Source organism: Puntigrus tetrazona, chromosome 14 (genome assembly GCF_018831695.1).
Source record: "Puntigrus tetrazona isolate hp1 chromosome 14, ASM1883169v1, whole genome shotgun sequence".
In the NCBI taxonomy this organism is placed as follows: Eukaryota; Metazoa; Chordata; class Actinopteri; order Cypriniformes; family Cyprinidae; genus Puntigrus; species Puntigrus tetrazona.
The window spans coordinates 4,467,903-4,487,382 of record NC_056712.1 but is presented as its reverse complement, the minus strand read 5'-3'; the positions used below and the strand labels follow the sequence as shown (position 1 = coordinate 4,487,382).

The 19,480-nt window shown below is 39.5% G+C and overlaps 2 protein-coding genes across 2 annotated transcripts; one reads left to right on the top strand and one right to left on the bottom strand.

Annotated features, from left to right (window-relative positions):
* Positions 1-1,479: 1,479 nt before the first annotated feature.
* On the top strand, positions 1,480-11,753 carry LOC122358089 (protocadherin-12-like). The gene is given in 5 exon segments (XM_043257864.1): positions 1,480-2,111; positions 2,114-4,932; positions 6,220-6,311; positions 7,175-7,308; positions 11,174-11,753. Coding segments are annotated over 5 exon segments (3,510 nt in total). The 5' UTR covers positions 1,480-2,035; the 3' UTR covers positions 11,563-11,753.
* Positions 11,754-13,245: 1,492 nt separating this feature from the next.
* On the bottom strand, positions 13,246-18,562 carry LOC122358173 (pre-mRNA-processing factor 19-like). The gene is given in 17 exon segments (XM_043257959.1): positions 13,246-13,313; positions 13,316-13,342; positions 13,507-13,612; positions 13,716-13,798; positions 14,009-14,182; positions 14,675-14,744; positions 15,102-15,257; positions 15,345-15,459; positions 15,658-15,728; positions 16,796-16,870; positions 16,963-17,004; positions 17,114-17,176; positions 17,343-17,416; positions 17,496-17,637; positions 17,716-17,792; positions 17,867-18,016; positions 18,409-18,562. Coding segments are annotated over 17 exon segments (1,512 nt in total). The 5' UTR covers positions 18,428-18,562.
* Positions 18,563-19,480: the final 918 nt, after the last annotated feature.

The window sequence follows — 19,480 nt, the reverse complement described above, 5'->3', positions numbered from 1 at the left end:
AATCTTTGAAAGATTGAGTTTAAATAAGTTTAATATGATTCATGCACAACATTTCAAGTCTCAAAACTTTAGCTTTTAATTTTTTCCCCTGGATCACTGATTCAATAAGTTTGCATTAAAACGCACAGTTTCTAAAATTTAGTTCCTCTACTTTCGTATGTTTGTTTTAAGGTGATATTTGATGCGGGCATGTTCCTCTGTTTCTCCTAAAATGAAACAAAATACAGAAAAAATTCTCAATCTATATCCTTTGTGACCTGCAGAAAGAGAGCGAATGGGAGAAAGTATGCAAAGGAAGCAAATGGAAAGAGACGAAATAAGAGAACATGAGTATACAATCTCTGCGTCAATGTTTTTTCCAGATGGAGTTAATTAGAAAATGGAGAGAGGATTATGTGTGAAGGCCGAGCCTGTTTATTTTAGAGATAGACACCAATCACATGGAGTGACCTTTGACCCCTAAGAAACACATGCACACCAGCTCTCAGAGGAGGAGAACTCCCTACTGCCCATTTCAAACCTAAATGTGCGCTCAAGAGTTAAAGCCTCTGATCTCCCACCCACTGTCTCTGGACAACACAAGCGACAGGGCTGCAGTAACACGTTACCTCTCTGTTATCATGCAGCGTTATCACTCTGGGAAAAGCTTTTATTGGCTTGCAGGTAATGGGATAGTTTGTGTTAGGAGACCCCATGTAGAGGAAGTGCACTTTTCCCCTTTCACCATCCTCTTTTCATTGGCTACAATCCTTCAATAACATTATTGTCCTCTTAGTGTTCAACCAAAACCATCGGTAATAGCTGAAATTAAATACAAATTTATTTAGACATTTCTACAAACGATTTATTTAGATGAATGTTAATTCATGTTTATTTATAATACGTTAACTGACAATATAGGTTAAATATATTGGCTTATGAATATGGGGAAAGTATCAGTTTGTACCACATGTATGACTGTCAATTTTTTTAATCAGAACCTTTTTCTTTTCTTTTGACATCATAAATTGTATGCAGCGTAACAATATTCAGAAAAGACAAAACAATTACCTCAAACATCAGTAGTTTTGTTATAAATGATTGCTGACTACTGATGGCCATTGCAGAAAAACGTTAGATGCTTCAAATCGAAAACAAAATGCAGCACCCTCAGAGTTCAGCTCCAGGCGTTTGTTTTTGTTTTCAGAGTTTCAGGTTTGCTTCAACTCTGATGACAGATGCCATAGACCGTGACTCTTACTGTGTTTATTTAGACAGTTTGGAAAAGGAGTAAAGTCAGATGTGTGAAGAGCTAGAGGCAGTGAATGAAAGAAGTGGGATCATGTTTCGTTAAAAGCGCACCGTTGATTCCAGTCTCATTTCTCCTAAATCCGCTCCTTGCTACAGATGGGTGGAGTTAAGCAGCACTGTATACTCCTCCCTCACTATCTGTTATTGGTTTACAGGCCATGTCCCTTGAATGTGCCGTCCCAGCCCCCTAAGTTCCTCAGCTCCTCACTTTAATGCTGACTGGAGTCCTGGGCCGGGAAGCAGCAGCTGTGTGTGAGTGAGTATAGCTCTAGAATGAAATTGGTTTGGCTAAGAGAGTTGATAACTTTGTTTCTAAATTAGAATGGTCTGGATAACTTATACTTTTATAAAAGTGGTTTTTTTTTTTGTTTGAATAGTGATCCATATTTTCTGTGGCCGTTTACTGTTTAGTTATTGTGTTGAGGAATGTCTGTTGATATCAGCACATCTCAATGTTAATATAGGATAACGATGCTATACAGTTATAACTGTGAAACTTTGTGATGATAATTTTCTCATTTTTATGACTTTCATATTTACTGTAAATGGTAATTTACAAAGCACCTGGTTGTGGTGGTACTGTCTAATTTTTACTCTAAAATAGCATTTTTTTTAACCATAGACTAATCATAGAAGTATAGGTTTTGAATACCTGTTGTGAACTGTAGATGTATTAGAATGCCTGTCTAGTAGCTTAGCACATCTGACTCTACGTAAAAGGAAATAGGAAACCTCGCACACAGTCATGCTCCAGGCTTTGCTCCTTCTGGCAGCTCTTATTGAGTGGCCACCCTGTCATGCCCATAATATGGGCTCTGTTCCCCCATTATCCAGTATCATGTCAGGGAAGAGCAGCACTCAGGGACAAAGGTGGGTTGCCTCCTTGATGACCTACGTGAACGTGGGGAAACAGGATCACTGGAAAATTTCCGTGTCGTGCCGCATGGGCATACTCTACCAGTCACAGTTGATTCAAAGGATGGTACCGTGTCAACTCTGGGCAGGCTGGACCGAGAAGAGCTATGCTGGGGAACAGAATTTTGTGAACTGGCCTTCAGTGTTCTCTACAGAAAGGCTGGTGCTATGCATTTCCTGTCAGTTCGTGTGGAGGTGATAGACCAAAATGACCACAGCCCAGTCTTTCCCAGCCGAGTGCAGGAGGTGGAGATCTCTGAGACAGCCTCCCTGAGAATGCGTATCCCTCTGGACCGGGCTGTAGATCCAGATGCAGGACCGAATGGCTTGCAGACCTACACCCTGTCTTCCAATCAACACTTTGCTTTGGATATCCGTACTTCTGCAGGGGCCAAACAGGCTGAATTGGTGGTAATCAAAGAACTGGACAGAGAGTTGCAGCCAACTTTAGAACTTGTTCTAACAGCCTGGGACAAAGGAAACCCACCAAAATCTGGAAGCACAAAAGTTATAGTCACAATTCTTGACTCCAATGACAATAGCCCTGTATTTGAGGAGGCCCCAGCAGTTATCGAGCTAGCAGAGGACACTGTTCGTGGGATGATTGTCATTAATCTCCGCGCTACAGATCCGGATCAAGGTGCTAATGGGGAGGTTGAATACTCTCTCAGTAAACATTCCCCACCGGAAGTGCAAAGACTATTCAGCATAGATGCCAAAACTGGTGCTGTGACTTTACAAGGCCCTTTAGATTTTGAAGAAAAGAATGTGTATGAGGTAGACATCCAAGCTCGAGATCTGGGGCCCAATGCTATCCCGTCTCACCACAAGCTGCAGGTCAAATTGCGAGACGTCAATGATAATGCTCCTCGCATACATATAACATGGACTCCACCAGATTCCCCTGTTGCAACCGTTTCTGAAGGAGCACCAAATGAAACCTTCCTCGCTCTTGTGATGGTATCTGATGCCGATTCTGGGGCAAATGGGCAGGTTCAAGTGCAAATCCTGAGTGGATCTGGCCCCTTCAGACTGAAACAGATCCATGGAGACAATTACATGATTGTAACCAACAATACACTGGATCGTGAGAGACAAATGGAATATAACCTCACTCTTCTAGCTCAGGACCATGGTGATCCTTCTTTATCCTGTATTAAACACTTGACTGTCTATGTTTTGGATGAAAATGATAACGCACCAATGTTTGTCAAAAATCACTACCGGAGCGCCGTTAAAGAGAACAACACTCCTGGGTTACATTTTTTGACTGTGGAAGCTCATGATGTTGACATGGACCTCAGTGGAAGGGTATCATTCTCCATTAGAGAATCAAATGAACTGGGAACACCATCAGCATTTTTCTCAGTCCACCCCAGCAGTGGGGCTGTTACTGTCCAACAATCATTAGACTTTGAGGAAACCCACTCCTACTCATTTATTGTGGAGGCTGTAGATCAAGGTTACCCACCAATGACCAGTACTGCAACAGTGCTGGTTGAGATACAGGATGTTAATGACAATTATCCTGTAATCCACGAGCCACTACCCAAGAAGGGAATTGCATTGGTAAGTGTACCAGTAAATGTGGACAAAGGGGATATTGTGACTGAAATTGGGAATAAAGCTCTGGAGGAGAACTTTTACAAACCAAGAAATTACTCGTCCCTTAACAAACCTGAAGGTTTTCTGGCCACCACCATTCGGGCCAGTGATCCAGATTCTGGTCTCAATGGAAGACTCAGTTTTAGAATAACAGATAGCAAGCCGTCTAACCTATTTTTTCTGGACAAAACTACTGGGCAGCTCTATGTTAACACAACCAATGCCACAGAATTCATCAGCAGAACTTTTAAACTGGGCATTGCAGTATCTGATATGGGAACACCTATGCTAACCACAAGAATCACTTTAGAGTTGACCTTCATTAACTTTCGTGACCACCTAAAGAACTTGTCTCATGATCACCAGGCCCAGTATAGTTTTACAATGCTTTTGGCCATTTGCCTTGGATCAACCTGTCTGGTTTTATTTCTAGCCATTGCTCTGGCCAAGACATTCTGTCATCCTGACAAACGGGACAACCGTGCTTATAATTGTAGACAAGCTGAGTCAACCTACACACGTCACCCACGACGCCCACAAAAGCACATCCACAAGACTGACATTCAGTTGGTACCAGTGCTTCGGGGTCGAAAAGAAACTCCACAAGAAGATGAAGCTGGGACGTTGTCATGTACATCACCTTTAGTGGAAAGGCCTCATCCACATGGCCAGTTTACACTCACACCAACCCTTGCTCGCATGACTCAAAATCAAGCACATACAGAAGTGGATGGGAACCCACCACTCACTCAGAGTAAGATACTCAGGAAGCCTGGGAGCATAGAGTGGAATGGAGCACTTCCTTGTAACCCAGGAACTCCATCACGAACCCTGCAAAAGACCAGAAACTCTTCCACCTCTTCTTTTGCTAACTCACAGACCAGCACACTCAGACGAAACAAAAATGAAGAGGTGAAGCTTACTATCACAGATGCCTCAGAAACTATGGTTACAGTTCCCAGTAATCAAGCCACCTTACGGAGACCAAAGACAACAGAAAGAAGAGGAAAGATGGAAGAGTCAGACCACAGGCAGATCCTGAGGAACCTTGTTCGACTCTCAATGGCAGCCTTTGCAGAGAACGGTTCAATTGAACTGTCCTCTGCTTCACCTGAGGTGCAAGTAAGAGATTTTTTACTACAATCTTAACATTTCAGTTATGAAAATGCATTACATCAAACTACTTTAAAAGGTACTGACTTTGATTTCAAGGTATCCCAGGTCATAATAGCTCAAGTACACGATAGCTTTCCCACTCTGCAGTTGGACTGGCCCATATCTATAGCAGCCTAAGGGGACAGTTGACAGATGAAGTAGACACTGAAGTGTATTCAGAATCACATCAGTGTCACACAGTAACTTAAACCTTTAATATGCCTCGAGAAAAATTGCTGCTGATCCTCAAAGTTATCACATTACAGAGTTATACTGAATGTGGGAAGAAAAAGCAGATTCATTCCATAGTTACCCTATGAGGGGGAAGGTACCAAACAAAGATATTTCTGCACAGTAAGATTATACTCCTTAGACTTGTATGGGCAACAAAACTTGTAGTCAGCAACAAATAGCTGGTAATGATCTGATTCTTATTAAATAAAGTGAGAATAACAGATTTTCATCAGCTACTATTTCAAAGGTTAACAGCCCAAAAGTGCTGTGCTGGTCAAACTGTGTATCCTCTGTATCTGGGTCCACCCAGATGCTTACCTCTACCAAAACGATTAGCAGAACAAAAGGTCCTGGCATGGGTTTGAGCCCTCACGTGAATACTGCGGCCAGTCAGGAAGAGCGTGGATCCTGACCCCACCCTCTTTCTCTTTTCCTCCTCTCAGTCCACCCTCCCTTACTCACTTGGCCCAGTTGGCAAATTAGACCTATGGCGACTGCAGAGGAAAGGGGCCGAAATGTCACCGGTGCTTGTCCTCGCAGCCAAGGCTGGGTTTCTTATGTGCATCCTGGAAGGAAATAGCATCTAGAAGAATAGACCCTGTGTAGAAACAGCTTCCTGTCTCCCCTGACCCTTCTACAGCTCAAACTGCATTTATTACGTTGTAGCTCATTCTGCAACAGAACAAATTTATATACTGAATTATGAAATACAACAAATGTTTAACAAATGTACAGATAAACATGAGTAAATGTATTATAATTACCACAGTGGGTTGAAGAATGCATTTTAACTTCCAGTTGAGCCTTAATTAATTATTAGCTAATGATTTGCATAGGTACATTTGTGATTTAATGATTATTAATGATTATACAATAACACTTGGTTATCTGGGCATTTAGTTTTGTGCACACATATCTAAAGAATACCTTTTATTTAAATAGATTAAAGTGAATTATGTGGTTAATTATATATTCCCTTATATATGAGGTTATTCATTTTGCATCATTTTAATTCTACAGCAGGTGTCTCAGCTCCTGTCTCTGTTGCATCAAGGGCAGCTTCAGCCTCGACCAAATTTTCGTGGCAACAAGTATTCTCACAGAACTGGCCGGTAAACCATTTTATCCTCCTTTTGATTTTTTTATACAAACCCTTCCTTGACCAGACAACAAGTGTGGCCCTCACTCCTACACTAACACACAGAATACAAAGCTATACCACAATACCCTCACAATCACAATAACCAAAGAAGTTGGTCTCTATTTTAAAGGGTAGATTTCTTGTAAAAAAGGAAGTATCTGTCAACCACTGAGTACAGAAAGAGGCGGATCATAGCTGTTATCGTCTTACTCACACACAGATTGGTATCAGGCATAATGCAAAACTGTCTCTATAAATTTTACTTATGCTCATTTAGAATCAAACTTCCAGATTCCAGATAGCATAGACTGTGACTCATCAGTGCAAGAGAGGGCTTGTTTAAACCAAAGACGGCACAGTCATACTTCCTTCAGCTAAGTGTTGTATTGTTTTAGATTCAGTTTTGAGATCATTTTAGCTTACAGTAAAATCACAGGTTTTGGGAACACTGTTAAACTGATATTAAGGTATTTCCTGTGACAAAAAGGTATTATAGCATGGCACTGTGTATAATATACATGTATTTACAATGAATACCACATTATTCTATTAGGGTTTTGTCTAAATCATATTATCCTCAATCGTATTATTCTAATCATAAAAACCAATTAAAAAAGTTAATGGCATTGTACTTTTCCACAAAATCAATCATTTTAACTGAATTAATTGTATTAAATATGACAAAAAATGATGTTCCATTGCCCTATTTGTCAATCCTCCAACATGCTTCAGTTTTTAATGAACTTTATATTGCATTTTGTTTAACTTCTCTGAGATGTGAGCACATGTTCCGAAACGTTCTGACTGCGTTAATGTTTTTGTTGTGTATTGTAGGTCAGGGGCTCAGGATGCTGATTGGCTGAGCACTAAAGACAGTGGTCATGGTGAGAGTGAAATGGGTGATATGGACTGGGACTCACCTGTGGACCCCGTATATGAAGAAGGTCTCAATAATCTGCTGGCTTCTGGTAAATGTCCATACTTTTAAAAGCAATTTCTATTCAAGCCCACTGTTTTGTTCACCCAAAAATAATAATTACGCCATCATTTACATCAAGATATTTTAACATTCTATTCTATATTTTAATAAAGTCCATCCAAACAAAGCTTTTGCACATCAGAAATTTCCTAAAGGAAATGATTTTATTAAGATGTGACTATACAGGATTTGCTATTTTTGTAGATAATCTCACATTTATCCTGTTTTCCACAGCAAGTTAAGACCGAGAAAAAAAAGCATAATTACATACAGAATAGTATTCATTTTTTTATTTAACATCGAACATTGAAATCATACTTTAGAAACATGTTTAAAGTTTGTTGATCCGGACGTGCTAATATACATTTAGATTCTCGCTGCTGTGTTTCCTTTGTCTATGTATAGAGTAAATGTTTGTGTGCACTTCCTTCCCTCTATTGTTCTGAGATTTAGCATGCTGTAAATTAACGGGGACCTTTTTTGTACTCCTCAATGAAAGGTCTAGTTTGTTTTGTTTTATCTCCCTGATGTCTGGGCAGTTTTAGCCATGTCAGTAATGATTTTTTTCTACCAAATCAAAGTTACACGGCGATACTGAAAGTGCTGGGTAGTAACTGATTACATGTAATCTGCGATCCTTAATCAGATTCCAAATTCCAAAGTTTTCACATTGTTAGACTACAGTTACGTTTTTATGGACTACATGAATACAAATGGCAGTGAACTGTTCGTATTTTATGGATTCTCCCTAATTCTTTTTCTCTTGACATTGTGAAATGTGATATTATTTAGAGTATTAACAATAAAGAATGGCTACGTAAACGTCATGTTTATGAAAAAACATGCACGAGACAAATATTAATAATAATTACAATAATAGTAATAATTGTACAGTAAATAATAACTAATTTAGTAAGCACTGTTGATGTCTAACTGAAAAATATCTTCATATTATATATATCAGCAATATACATCAATCATCTTGTTGACTTTTTGTCAGTCAAACCTCTTTGGCCTAAAATAATAACTTAAAGTGCCTTTCCGATTTAAATGTAAATATTTTAATGATTTAACGACACATTTGCTTGTTCACAGTTCTCTGGTTTTGGATAACTGTCACACTGGCATGTAGGCAAACATTCAAAATATTTCAAATATTAACATTTAGGTCAGCGATCAATCAATCAATCAATCATTTTTATTTATATAGCGCTTTTAACAACACAGGTTGCATCAAAGCACTGTACAGTATAAGTACAGGTCATAAGTAATCCAAAAGTATACAAATACAAATATGTAGCTTGTGAATACTGCTATCAGTGCTGTATTGTAGATTATACTGCCCATTCCTATTACGAAGTCAGCAGGGCAGCTCAGCTCAGTTGAGTCAGCATTGCCCCAACGTTCATCTGGTTACGGTGTTAGTCATGCTACTAAAGACAAACAGTTTTGAGTTCACTATCAGGGGGTTTCTTTCTAAAGCATGCAGGTACATATTCCCTCTCTTCTCCCTGAGTCATCTCAGTTTTAACCACTTACTCACACCTCTGATTGATCCTAACCCTTTCAGGAGAATCAAGGTTCACACCTGCTCACACGAATATTCACATGTCCTTGGGCTCTTCACGTAATGCCATAACTCTTATTGTTAACACTTCAGTGCAATGCGGACGATGTGTGTGTGTGTGATGCATACCCTAGGGACAGAGAAGGTGAGAGTGTGTGTTTCCATGTGTGTGTGCAAGTATACGACATTGTTCTGTCTCCACACTCTTCCTTTGAAGGTCTCTATGTCCTCAGGCTGCTGTTTCTCTACTGCATTCTTCTCACACTCTTTTTAAGGGCCGTAGGTGACACATGTGCACTTTGGTGCACTTATGTATGTTTTAAATGAATAACAAAAGTTTACATTCTTCACATTAGTTAGGTGCTTCATTAATAATGGCGCTTGTTGAGGCAATCTGTATTGCTTGTGTTCATGCTCAGGTTGGTTAATCTTGAGTGTATAAACGATCTTGCACTGTTTATGCACTGTTTCAGACTAGGGGACACTTTGTTGGGCTAAAGATGTGATAAAACTTATTAAAACTATAACATTTTAATAATTGTTTTTATTCTATGAGAACCACAGCTTTAACACTGAGGCACAATATTGTTGGAATCACAAAACTAATCAATAGTGTAGGAATGTTTGAAGCAGTGCCACTCTAACACTTTCTAAGTCACTTTCAAGCCAAAACAGTGAAAATGGGAGGGAAATATCTTTCGCCCTCATGCAAAACTACTGATTCCAAAAGGTGTGTACATTTACCATTTTTTGGCATATGTTTGAGAGCAATGTTGGGTAATTGTTTTGTCAGGGCTAAATATCAGTTTTGCAATTGTGTTGACCAACAAAGACATGCTTAGCTTGAAAGATCTCGGAGCCAAACTGAAGCAACCATACACAGCAAGCAACATGAACACCTTAGCAAATGCATATAAATGCCCTAGCGACTTTTTCTAGTTTTTTGAATTTGAATTGATCTGAAGGACGGTTTGCTTGTTTGTGCAAGTGAGGCAGTAGCGTTGGCTGTTGCGCACATGTCACTGTAATGTGTAAAAGCCTGCCTTTGGTTGTTTGGATGTGGTTGGATTCTTTATGGAAGTCTGTGATTCAATGGGTTTAACCACTTTAGAGAAATTGCTGATTCAAAAGGCACTGCCATCATTTCCTCCATCATTGATTGAGAGGCTGTAAGAAGAAGATTTGTGGGATTAAAGTAAGAACGATAGCAAGAAGTACGATGGGGCATATAATTATTAACAAATAATGCAAAGGGGTGACTTTAGATATAGGCTGGCTTTAAAGGGCTGTGGAGAGAGGAAGTCATGAAAATGAGGTTTGGAGGTTTTGACTGAGCTCTCTGATGTGGTCGGCGTGGGTTCGTTTGATCAGCTTGGATCGCTGGATTTCATCTCGACTCACACACTCTCTCCAAAAGCTCCTGTACAAACTGAGTCCTTTTGTTTCTCCTCCGCCTTTAATGAAGACCTTGAAATCTCTGACCCACAGACAAGAAAAAACACTTAAGAAAGGCTATAAAGCCGGGTCCGATGTCTGTCGTCGTGCCTCGCTGTGTTTGAGGATTCACGTGAGGTTGTGTCAGAGATATCAGGGTCTGTGTTTGGTACTCTCTACACTGAATCAGATTCAGTCTTCTCCTCGGCCATTTCTGCTTCGGCCCGCTCCAGAAAACCGAGACTGCGCTAATGAGTGAAGTAGCCTGCAGTGATACATTTTTTTCTGCATAAAACAACCTTTTTGTAAACAAGAATTTTAAGAATCCGAAGAATTGTTTGTGCAATGGAAAGAATGCATGGAGGTTCTTCTTGGAAGCAGCACCACGTGCCTTTCTTGTTAAGAGGCTGCTTCACACACAAGGACAGATAATTACAGATAGTTATAACTAAATTTAAGCTTATTCGTTTAACCAAGTATTTCTGGAATTTTCTGGCTTAATGAAGGTGATGTCCTTGTTCAGTGTTATACTGCATTGCTTCCTTTGCTCTGTCATTTTAGGGCATGCCGTGTTGTACTAGCAATACTCGTCTGTGTTAAAACTCAGCAGTCCATGAAAAGTCAGGCGAAGGAAATGTGTGTTTACGTAATTAAAGATAAATGCACACCTCCTCTCTGTATTTCCTGTCATCCTGTTTTTCAACCACACAAACCCGACCAAGTAAACAAGTGAAGATTCAGACGAAGTTTTGCAACATTTTATTAGAATTATGGTCGAAATACATTTATTAGTTGTACTTTTCAAGTGCTTATTTACATATTTGACATGTTTTATTCCTCTTTTTTTGTACAGATGACGTGTTCTCAGACATTCCCGATCCGGCATGGATAGCTCGTCTTTCTCTTCCTCTGACAACTGACTACCACGAGAACCTGTTTGTCCCGGATGGGCCGCCCTCCCCTGATGCCCACTGTCCCCCGGCCGGCCCTGATGATTCCGTTTCCTTCTCTACGTTTGGTAAAACACCAGAGAAGGCCCCTCTGGGTGGCAGAGCTCTGATTTCTGAAGTGAGCTCCTTGTTTGAGATGCTGTTGACGCAGAAAGCCGATGCCCAGTCGTGTCCACCTGCTGATGTGCTCTACAGGCTATCGGCGGCTTATAGACGCTCGCTGGGGTTAGACGCAGCTGCTAACGGAGGTCCTGCCCACACACGTCAGCAATATGCCAACCCTATGCCATAACAGCAGAGAATGTTTCTTTTCTGGAGCCATTTCGTTTTGGGGCCCATACAAACATTAGTGACATTGGTCAAAACGTCCAAACAGCATTTTTTTTTTTTTTTTTTTTCTATTCAATCAGGTCTGGCTGGAACAGGCTATGCCCAAGAACTTTTTATAATCATATTGGCAGTCCATTATAAAACTGATTCTTTCCTTTTTTGCAAAGAAGGCAAAGTGAGCTCTGTGAACTGATGCAGGTCACACAGTGCGTGTTTGGAGAAACGAGTCTGTCTCTTTAAGAAGCAACTCTTTACATCCAGCAAAACTAATCCTAAACAAGTCTTTTCTCTCAGAAAACACACTGAATCTTCTAAGCCTTAGTCTCGGTTTCACAGCGCCCACTGCTGGCTGGTTATTTTTTTATGGCGGTTCTCTAATGTAAATATTGTTTTGTAATAGTTACAGGGCATTTAATAGTCAAAGAATTTAACACTGTATATGAAAGACTTGTTAATCGTAGTTAAGGACTGCAAAGCACTGATGACAAAATTCAGTTGTGTTCTGAATGGAACTTTAGTTTTTCTTTTTCTTGAATGCTGTAAGTTATTGATATCTAAACAAAGATGTATATTTTTCAGCGTCATTTTGTATATGTGTAGTGCTGCTTTTGCATTCTTTTTGTAAGTTGTATAAGTGAAATAAAGTTTTTTTTAAAGACTGTATTTGAGAGTAACCATGAAACACTTAAATCTCATTCATCTTGGCCATCCCTCTATATATATTTTTCATTAAAGTTGCACTCAAAATGCAGCTCAAAAATCTGAGAGCTCGTGTTCGAACAGGCTTTAGGCTGATAGTACTCAGTGCCAGTAATAAGTAATAAAAAGTTCCAAGACAACGAACAAGTGATGATCCTTGGCATGGTCTTCGTTTCTCCCAAAATTTCAACATGCCAATGGGTGTTATTGTCCAGCTCACAGCATATTACAGAGAACAGTGCCTTTAGTATCTGTGTATGTTAAAAAGCAGATGTATTTGATGCAAAACATGAAATACATAAAAAAAAAAAAAAATTAAAAACTGTACTGCTGGTCGGCGCCACCTAATGAATCAATTAACAGAAGGCAATCGATCTTTTCATGCTTTGTTTGAAAGCAACATTCAATAAAGATTTGCTTCAGTTTTTCCTCATCATGCTCAAGGCCTTAATGCAGACTCCATTGTCTAGTTTCATAATGCAGACACATTCGAAACGGATGAAACTCCTGATCAGTTCTTGCAGGTACATATTCAATGAATGAAATCAAACCAATAAATAAAAACAATTTAAACTTTATTGGAATCTATTTCACATTTGTTATTGTCCACAAAAGGATAAAAAAGTAATGGGACACAAACAAAGTTCGCCAGTCTACAATCAATCAAAGCTTAAAAACGTAGACAGGAGGGGAAAAAAAAAAGAAGCTTCAATCAACCCTAATCTGTCTTAAAGCAAAAGCGGACAAAAGTTACTGAATTCAAAGTTTGTATGTGTTATACTGTTTATATTGAATATGTCTGGAGGAATCCATCACTACAACGTTGTATATGACAGTGAATGCATATCTATGTATACACATGCACGGTTATCACTGACAGACATGTTTGCTGTGGGAAAATGATCACATCTTGTTTCACGTCTCTCCTGAAGGTTCTCCATTTCTATTAAAGGCTGTAGAATTTGAGACTTCTGTCCATGCCAGTGGAAGCCAGGAACTGAGCATGTTCACCTAAGCCACACCAGTCACCAGACCAGAATGATCTGCAGGAAAACACAAGAGAGGTCAAAACATGAGAACGTATAGTTCGATAGCTCAGAACAGAGCAACAGACAAGACAACAAATCTCACACAGATTAAAAGCACAAATTAAAAACCATTTCATGCACATTACTAAAACACCCAAACATTTCTTTGCTCAACTCACCAGAGAAGTTGAGGACCTCAGACCACTGTTTGCAGATATAAACCCTTATGTCTGAACCACCCACAGCCAGATATGTTCCACTCTGGTCAAAGACCAAAGACTTCACCTACAGGAAAGAGACAGAGATATTAGCTAAGTAAATGTAATAAGACAGATGAAGAGCACATAGCAGCCGTATCTGTGGCCTGTTTGACACTATGCAAGAAGACCTCATAATTGTTGTCCAAAGTGATTGTCTTGAAATTCTTCAGCTTCCTCAAATCCCACAGTTTGAGTGAACTGTCCTGAGCACCTACAGGTCAAACAAAACAAGTAGAAACTGTTTAAAAAGACAATTTACATTAAATTGGTGAAGATGTAATGATTTGAAGATTAAGTTGCAAAAAAAAAAAAACACAGAAGGTGTTTCTATTGTGTTTATTCCTATATAAATAAATGGGATTTGACATGGAAATCCAGTGGAACGTTCTTTTTCCTCCCAAGTCAGGGTCATGTGACTTACCAGTGGCCAGATAGTATCCATTCTCAGAGAAGGCAATGGACGTCACAGGACCTGAATGTCCAGGGAAGTTGGCTACATTGGTTCGTTCCTTCAGGTCCCAGATCTTGATCTGAGAATCTGCCGTGCCCGTGCCAAAAATCAGACCGTCAGGATGGAACTGAGCGCAGGTCAGAGCTGATGGGGAAGAAGAGCGGCTTTAAATGATCCACATGTGAGCATTAATGATCAAACTTAAGTGCTGCACAGTATAACAAACAAACTGCATTATCTTTTTAAATGAGTGTTTTTCAGCCTTCAAAGATAGCGTTTATTTTTATGATGTCATATTGTTCATTTGAACATCACTCAAGCAGCAGCATTTGAACCCATTTTTGTATCTTTTAGTGATGCATATAAAAAGCACATTCAAATTATTTCAATTATTATTATTATACATTCACATTTTTATAAATAAAATTTTTAGTACTTTGGTTCCTAGCCTTTGTAAAGGTAATGAAAACAAATGTATCAGCAATTCAACACAAATACAAGAAATATTTTTACAAACACCAATGAAACCAGTTTCACTTCCCAAATCTAAATAACGCAGACGTTTTTCTTGTCAGCACATCAATGAACAATGTCTTAGCGTCTGCCTAGCCCTAGCCCACAGAGAGGAAGACTTACCACAGCCAGCAGTCTCATCAGTAACTTTAGTTAGGACACGTCCGGTCTGGATATCCGAGAAGGCCCAGTACTACAACACAACGGGTTTCAATACATTACAGAGGCAGAAACAAAGCTTTAGAAAAGTTATGTTTAGATTTGCATTTTAAACACTAGCTTTTACTGCACTTTTAAGCTTTTATTTTAATGGAAACTGCAGTAGTGCTTTCATTTTGAAGGAAAACGTGCATCTCACTACAAATATAGTCAAATGCTATAATCATATGCCACAAAAATAAAGCATAAACTGGTGGCTGTTGCGTTAAACTCATAGCATGCGCAATCAAAGAGGTCACAGCATTCATTTACTGTGAATGAAGCCGCTCTGAGCTACGGAAAACAGATCACACAGGGGAGGAAAAACAAGACATCATAGCGTGTGTGTTACCTGGTCCTCAGATGAGCTCAGCAAGTAGTCTCCAGTAGCGTGGAGAGAAAGGCCAGTAACACTGGCCTCGTGGGCTCTGATCACCTGAACGCAGTTACCCCCGCTGACCGACCACACGCGGATAGTGCTGTCTGGAGATGCTGAGAACACCACAGACTGACAAAGAACATGGAAAGAGACACGTGAGGACTGAAGACACACGAGAAATGAGTTCATGAATGAAGAGCAGGAGCGCTGGCCTACCTGAGCAGGATGGTAGATGACAGACGAGACCTTTTTGGTGTGCCCTTTGAGGGTGGCAACAATCTGCTCCTCCCGACGGTCAAACACCACCACGTTCTTATCCGCACCACCTGTGGAGAGCATGTCAAAAACTAGCGTTGTGGCAGCGTACATAAGTCTGTTTTTAGAAGCAAACATGCAGTAACGAGGATATTAAGTTATGTATCTCTGACCACAAAGCTCACGGGACACACGTGTTTGAAATTATGCGAATCTGCAGACTTGTGTTAAAATCGTGTTTGTGTAATCGTGGTGTTGTTGTAAGGGTACGGTGAGGACTTTGTTGGTGTCTGTTGGGCAGAGATCCAGAGAGAGGATGCCTGGTATACTGGCACTGTGAAGACCCTTTTAAGCAGGAGGGGAAAAAAAAAAGAAGTTAATTTTCCTGGGACAGAAGAAGCTGTATGCTCTCTACGTAGGATGCTGCCTTAACAAGAGGATATTGTAATATGTATAAAAATGCACAACACAAAGAAACATTGAATGTAAAATGTACCTATTTACACTGGTTTAATGGTTAAAGTAAGAATTTTGATTATTACCATCAATGAGTTTAATGGGATTTTAATTTAATTTAAAAAGTTTGCTGAATGGTTAAAAGAAAAATGTGGCACCACTTTCTATTAAGTCCATATTTATAATATGAATAAATTATAATTATATATTTGTGATTATAACTTTCAGGAGTATGATTATTTACAACACAATGAACACACACTTGCAAAATATCCTATATTCAGTATGTTTGTTGAGGAACTATCAAAAAAGTGTTAGCATACATTTAGCAGACACCACTTTTTACTTTTCTTAAACTGGTGGTATTACACTTTTAATGTATTATGTACTCTTAAGACATTTTAAATATGAAGAATATAATTCATTGTAACATAAGTGGATGAATCGTGTTCATTGTGCATTAAAAATAATTAGTCTTAAAAGTTGTAACCACAAATAAGTAAATATATTTTAACAGTAAAATAGTTGAGTACTCATGAGATGATACAGCATTACAAAAGTTATTGATAATGCATTATAATGTCGTAAGAATACCCTCAATGTATGTAGAAAGTGTTGCCTATATTATGCTATACATAATTGTTTGCTCTCAGGGGTTTGTCGACATATGAAATATTTCTGTAGGTGTATGCAGTTGCACAACTAGTAAAGGCAACACAATAGCAAGCGGCAATAGGAAAAATAGTTAGAAGAGAATGTATGAATGTATTAAAATGCTGAACAGATTATAGCCTAGAAAGTCTGCAATGAGTACTCCGCTTATCACTAAAATTCTCAGGTTTAAGAGATTAAGGATAATTGATCAATAGATGGTTAATTTAATGGATGATTGATCGTGAGAATTTATATAAATTAGCATCCTTTGAGTGAATAATGGAAAACGTATTGGTACTTACAGCATGCGATGCCACTTGGCGATACTTGCCGAGATCTTCTGCTCGGACCAGCTCCTCCGGCACGGTCTTTCCTCTCTGAAAAACAAGTATATTCATGACGTACGCAATGCACCACGGTGACGGAAATTTAAGCACAATGCAACACAAATGCAAAATTAAATTCTCACCTTCTTTCTCTCGGTGGTTAAGACAGTGGCCTTGTCTTGGAGCTGGAAAAAAAATAAAAATAAAAATTTAGTTTGCTTTGAAAATGTGATCTCACATGCAATGAAATCGCCGCCGAACATTCAACCATGTGGTTTTTGAATTTCAACACACCTTCTGTATGATCTCTGGAGTCATTCCCACCTGCTCACTGATCTCCATGGCCTCACCAGCACCCTAAAATTAGCAAAGGAATCAGAGCGATTGGCAATTTTTGAACAGTGTTACCTGGAGATGCGCACCGTTTCTGTTCAGAAATGTAATTGGCTGCTACATCATGGAATCAAAGTGCGCTCTTTTGCTCTCAAAAATAATTTTTCGAATGAATGCATAAGTTACTGACCACAGCTGCAGGCTGAGAAGCAGGAGCGGCTTGTGGAGCGATCAATCCAGCCTGGGGTTTGAGTGTAGCCAAAGCTGCAAGCGGGATAATAACCATCGTTAAAGGCGCCGGTTCCATCAGCACATCCAGAAAGCACGACTATGCCGCTCTTACCCTCTCTGGCGGCAGTGACCTCTTTCGTGAGACGAGCAATGACTCTGCAGGCCGCATCGTGCTGGTAGAGAGCGTGAGACAGCTCCTGTCGGGTGGTCTGCAGCTGCTGCCTCAGAGTAAAACTGTGCAGCATCACGGCATCCTGAAGGACAGACAAACTCAATAACAGGAGAAAGACATCGTACGTTTCTTTTTGTATAGAGTCAGCCAAAGAACTCACCCACTCATCCTGCAGAGACTTGAGGATCGCAGGGATACTAGTGGCAGAGGGAGCCTTCGGTCGAATGGGATGAGACACTAAAAGCAAGGAAATTAATGCATTTTGAAGCGGTCACAGTGCATTTGAACTTCCTATGAAAAGAGCGCTGTACCTTTGATATCAATAAGCTGCTCCTCAGACAGCGGCTGTCCGTTGATGGGGTCAGCTCCATTCTCCGCGATGTATTTCTCGATCAGACGTCTCTCAAACACTTGATTGGAAACAGGGGAGACACAGGGGTGCTCCGGAACCTCGTTTGAAACTGAGGGGGAATCAAACAAATTTTATTTCCCCTTCAGCACAAAATACCTCATTATAAGTACACCGCAAATATCGAACGGTTCTTACAATGCACTATTCTCTAATTAGCATGCAATAATTAGCGTAGATATCACAGAACTTGACATTCACGTTTCTTTTCCTTTATGGGTATGGTTTGCTTGTCGAACAACAAAGTTAATAAGAGCCTGCTTCAGCTAAAGACACGGGCGCCGCGTTAATTCACTTCTAGTTTAACGAAATGAAGCAAGGCCATCAAAAAAGAATGGTAATTAAAGCGTGGCTTAACATACGTAAAGTTTATGCTAACGTAGCACAACAATGGCTAACGCTGCACACCGCTAATCACATGCTAACAGAAACAAACTCACTTACTAGCACAAACCAAAGACATCTCGCTCAAACAGACGCGCTCCCGCTTTTCACGCACAGATGGAATAAAATAAATTCATAAGCTTTAAGTCGACGCAGAGATGATGATTTTGTGAGAAAAAATCAATGTAGGTGCTGCATGTCCTAAGTCAGAACACGTTGATGTGCCGTGCCGCTCAAACAGCGGTGCATGCCGGGATACTGACTCCTCCAAAAAGAGCGGAAGAAGCCGTCGGTCTTCCTCTAGGGGCGTAAGGCTTTGCAGGTTGAAAGCGGAATCTCTAAAAGATATTAACCTCACTTGGTATTTTTACTTTAATAATCATAAATAGCCTGTTTTTTTCAACTTGACAAAGCACTGACAAGTGTAACAGGCGGTACGTGACCATAATTAAGCCTTTTAACTGTAAATGCTGGTCTAATCATTATTTTGTTGTTGGAAAACAATAACCACATTTCTTACACGGGGTCTACAACAGGTTTAAAAGTGGTTAAATATTTTGCAGGGTTTGTTTTAATTGATTTTAAGTTAACATTTCCCCCATGCGCTGTCTGTGCACCGCCCCGTACGAATCAGTTCGAGTGAATCAACTGTTCGACTCCTAATGATTCACTCTGGATCGCTAATTGAAATGATTCAGGTCTTTTTGCTAAATGATTTTAATAATTAAAAACTACTTCAAAATCCAGTTGATACTCCTTATTAACTACTCATACTCCTAAATTACTACTTATTAAATCTGCCACAGTATATAAGACCTTGCGCCCAGATCTGAAATAGAAACCAGGGGCATTGAAACCTCACTTTTTTATATCTATTCATTATATTTTATTTTATTTTTTTGCTCCTTAAACTAATAATTACAGTTTACAGGTAAATTTAGATTTAAAATGAATGTGAATAAAACCAAGCAATTTTAACGTTCTAATCATATATTTTTCTTTAAATGTGAATGTACTCTATACAGTAATTACAACTTTTCAATGTTATTTTAATTTTGTGCTTTTGGAAACGAATCCTTGCAATCCTTAAATAAGGCCTTTTATTTTGCATTATGATAACAAAAACAAACAA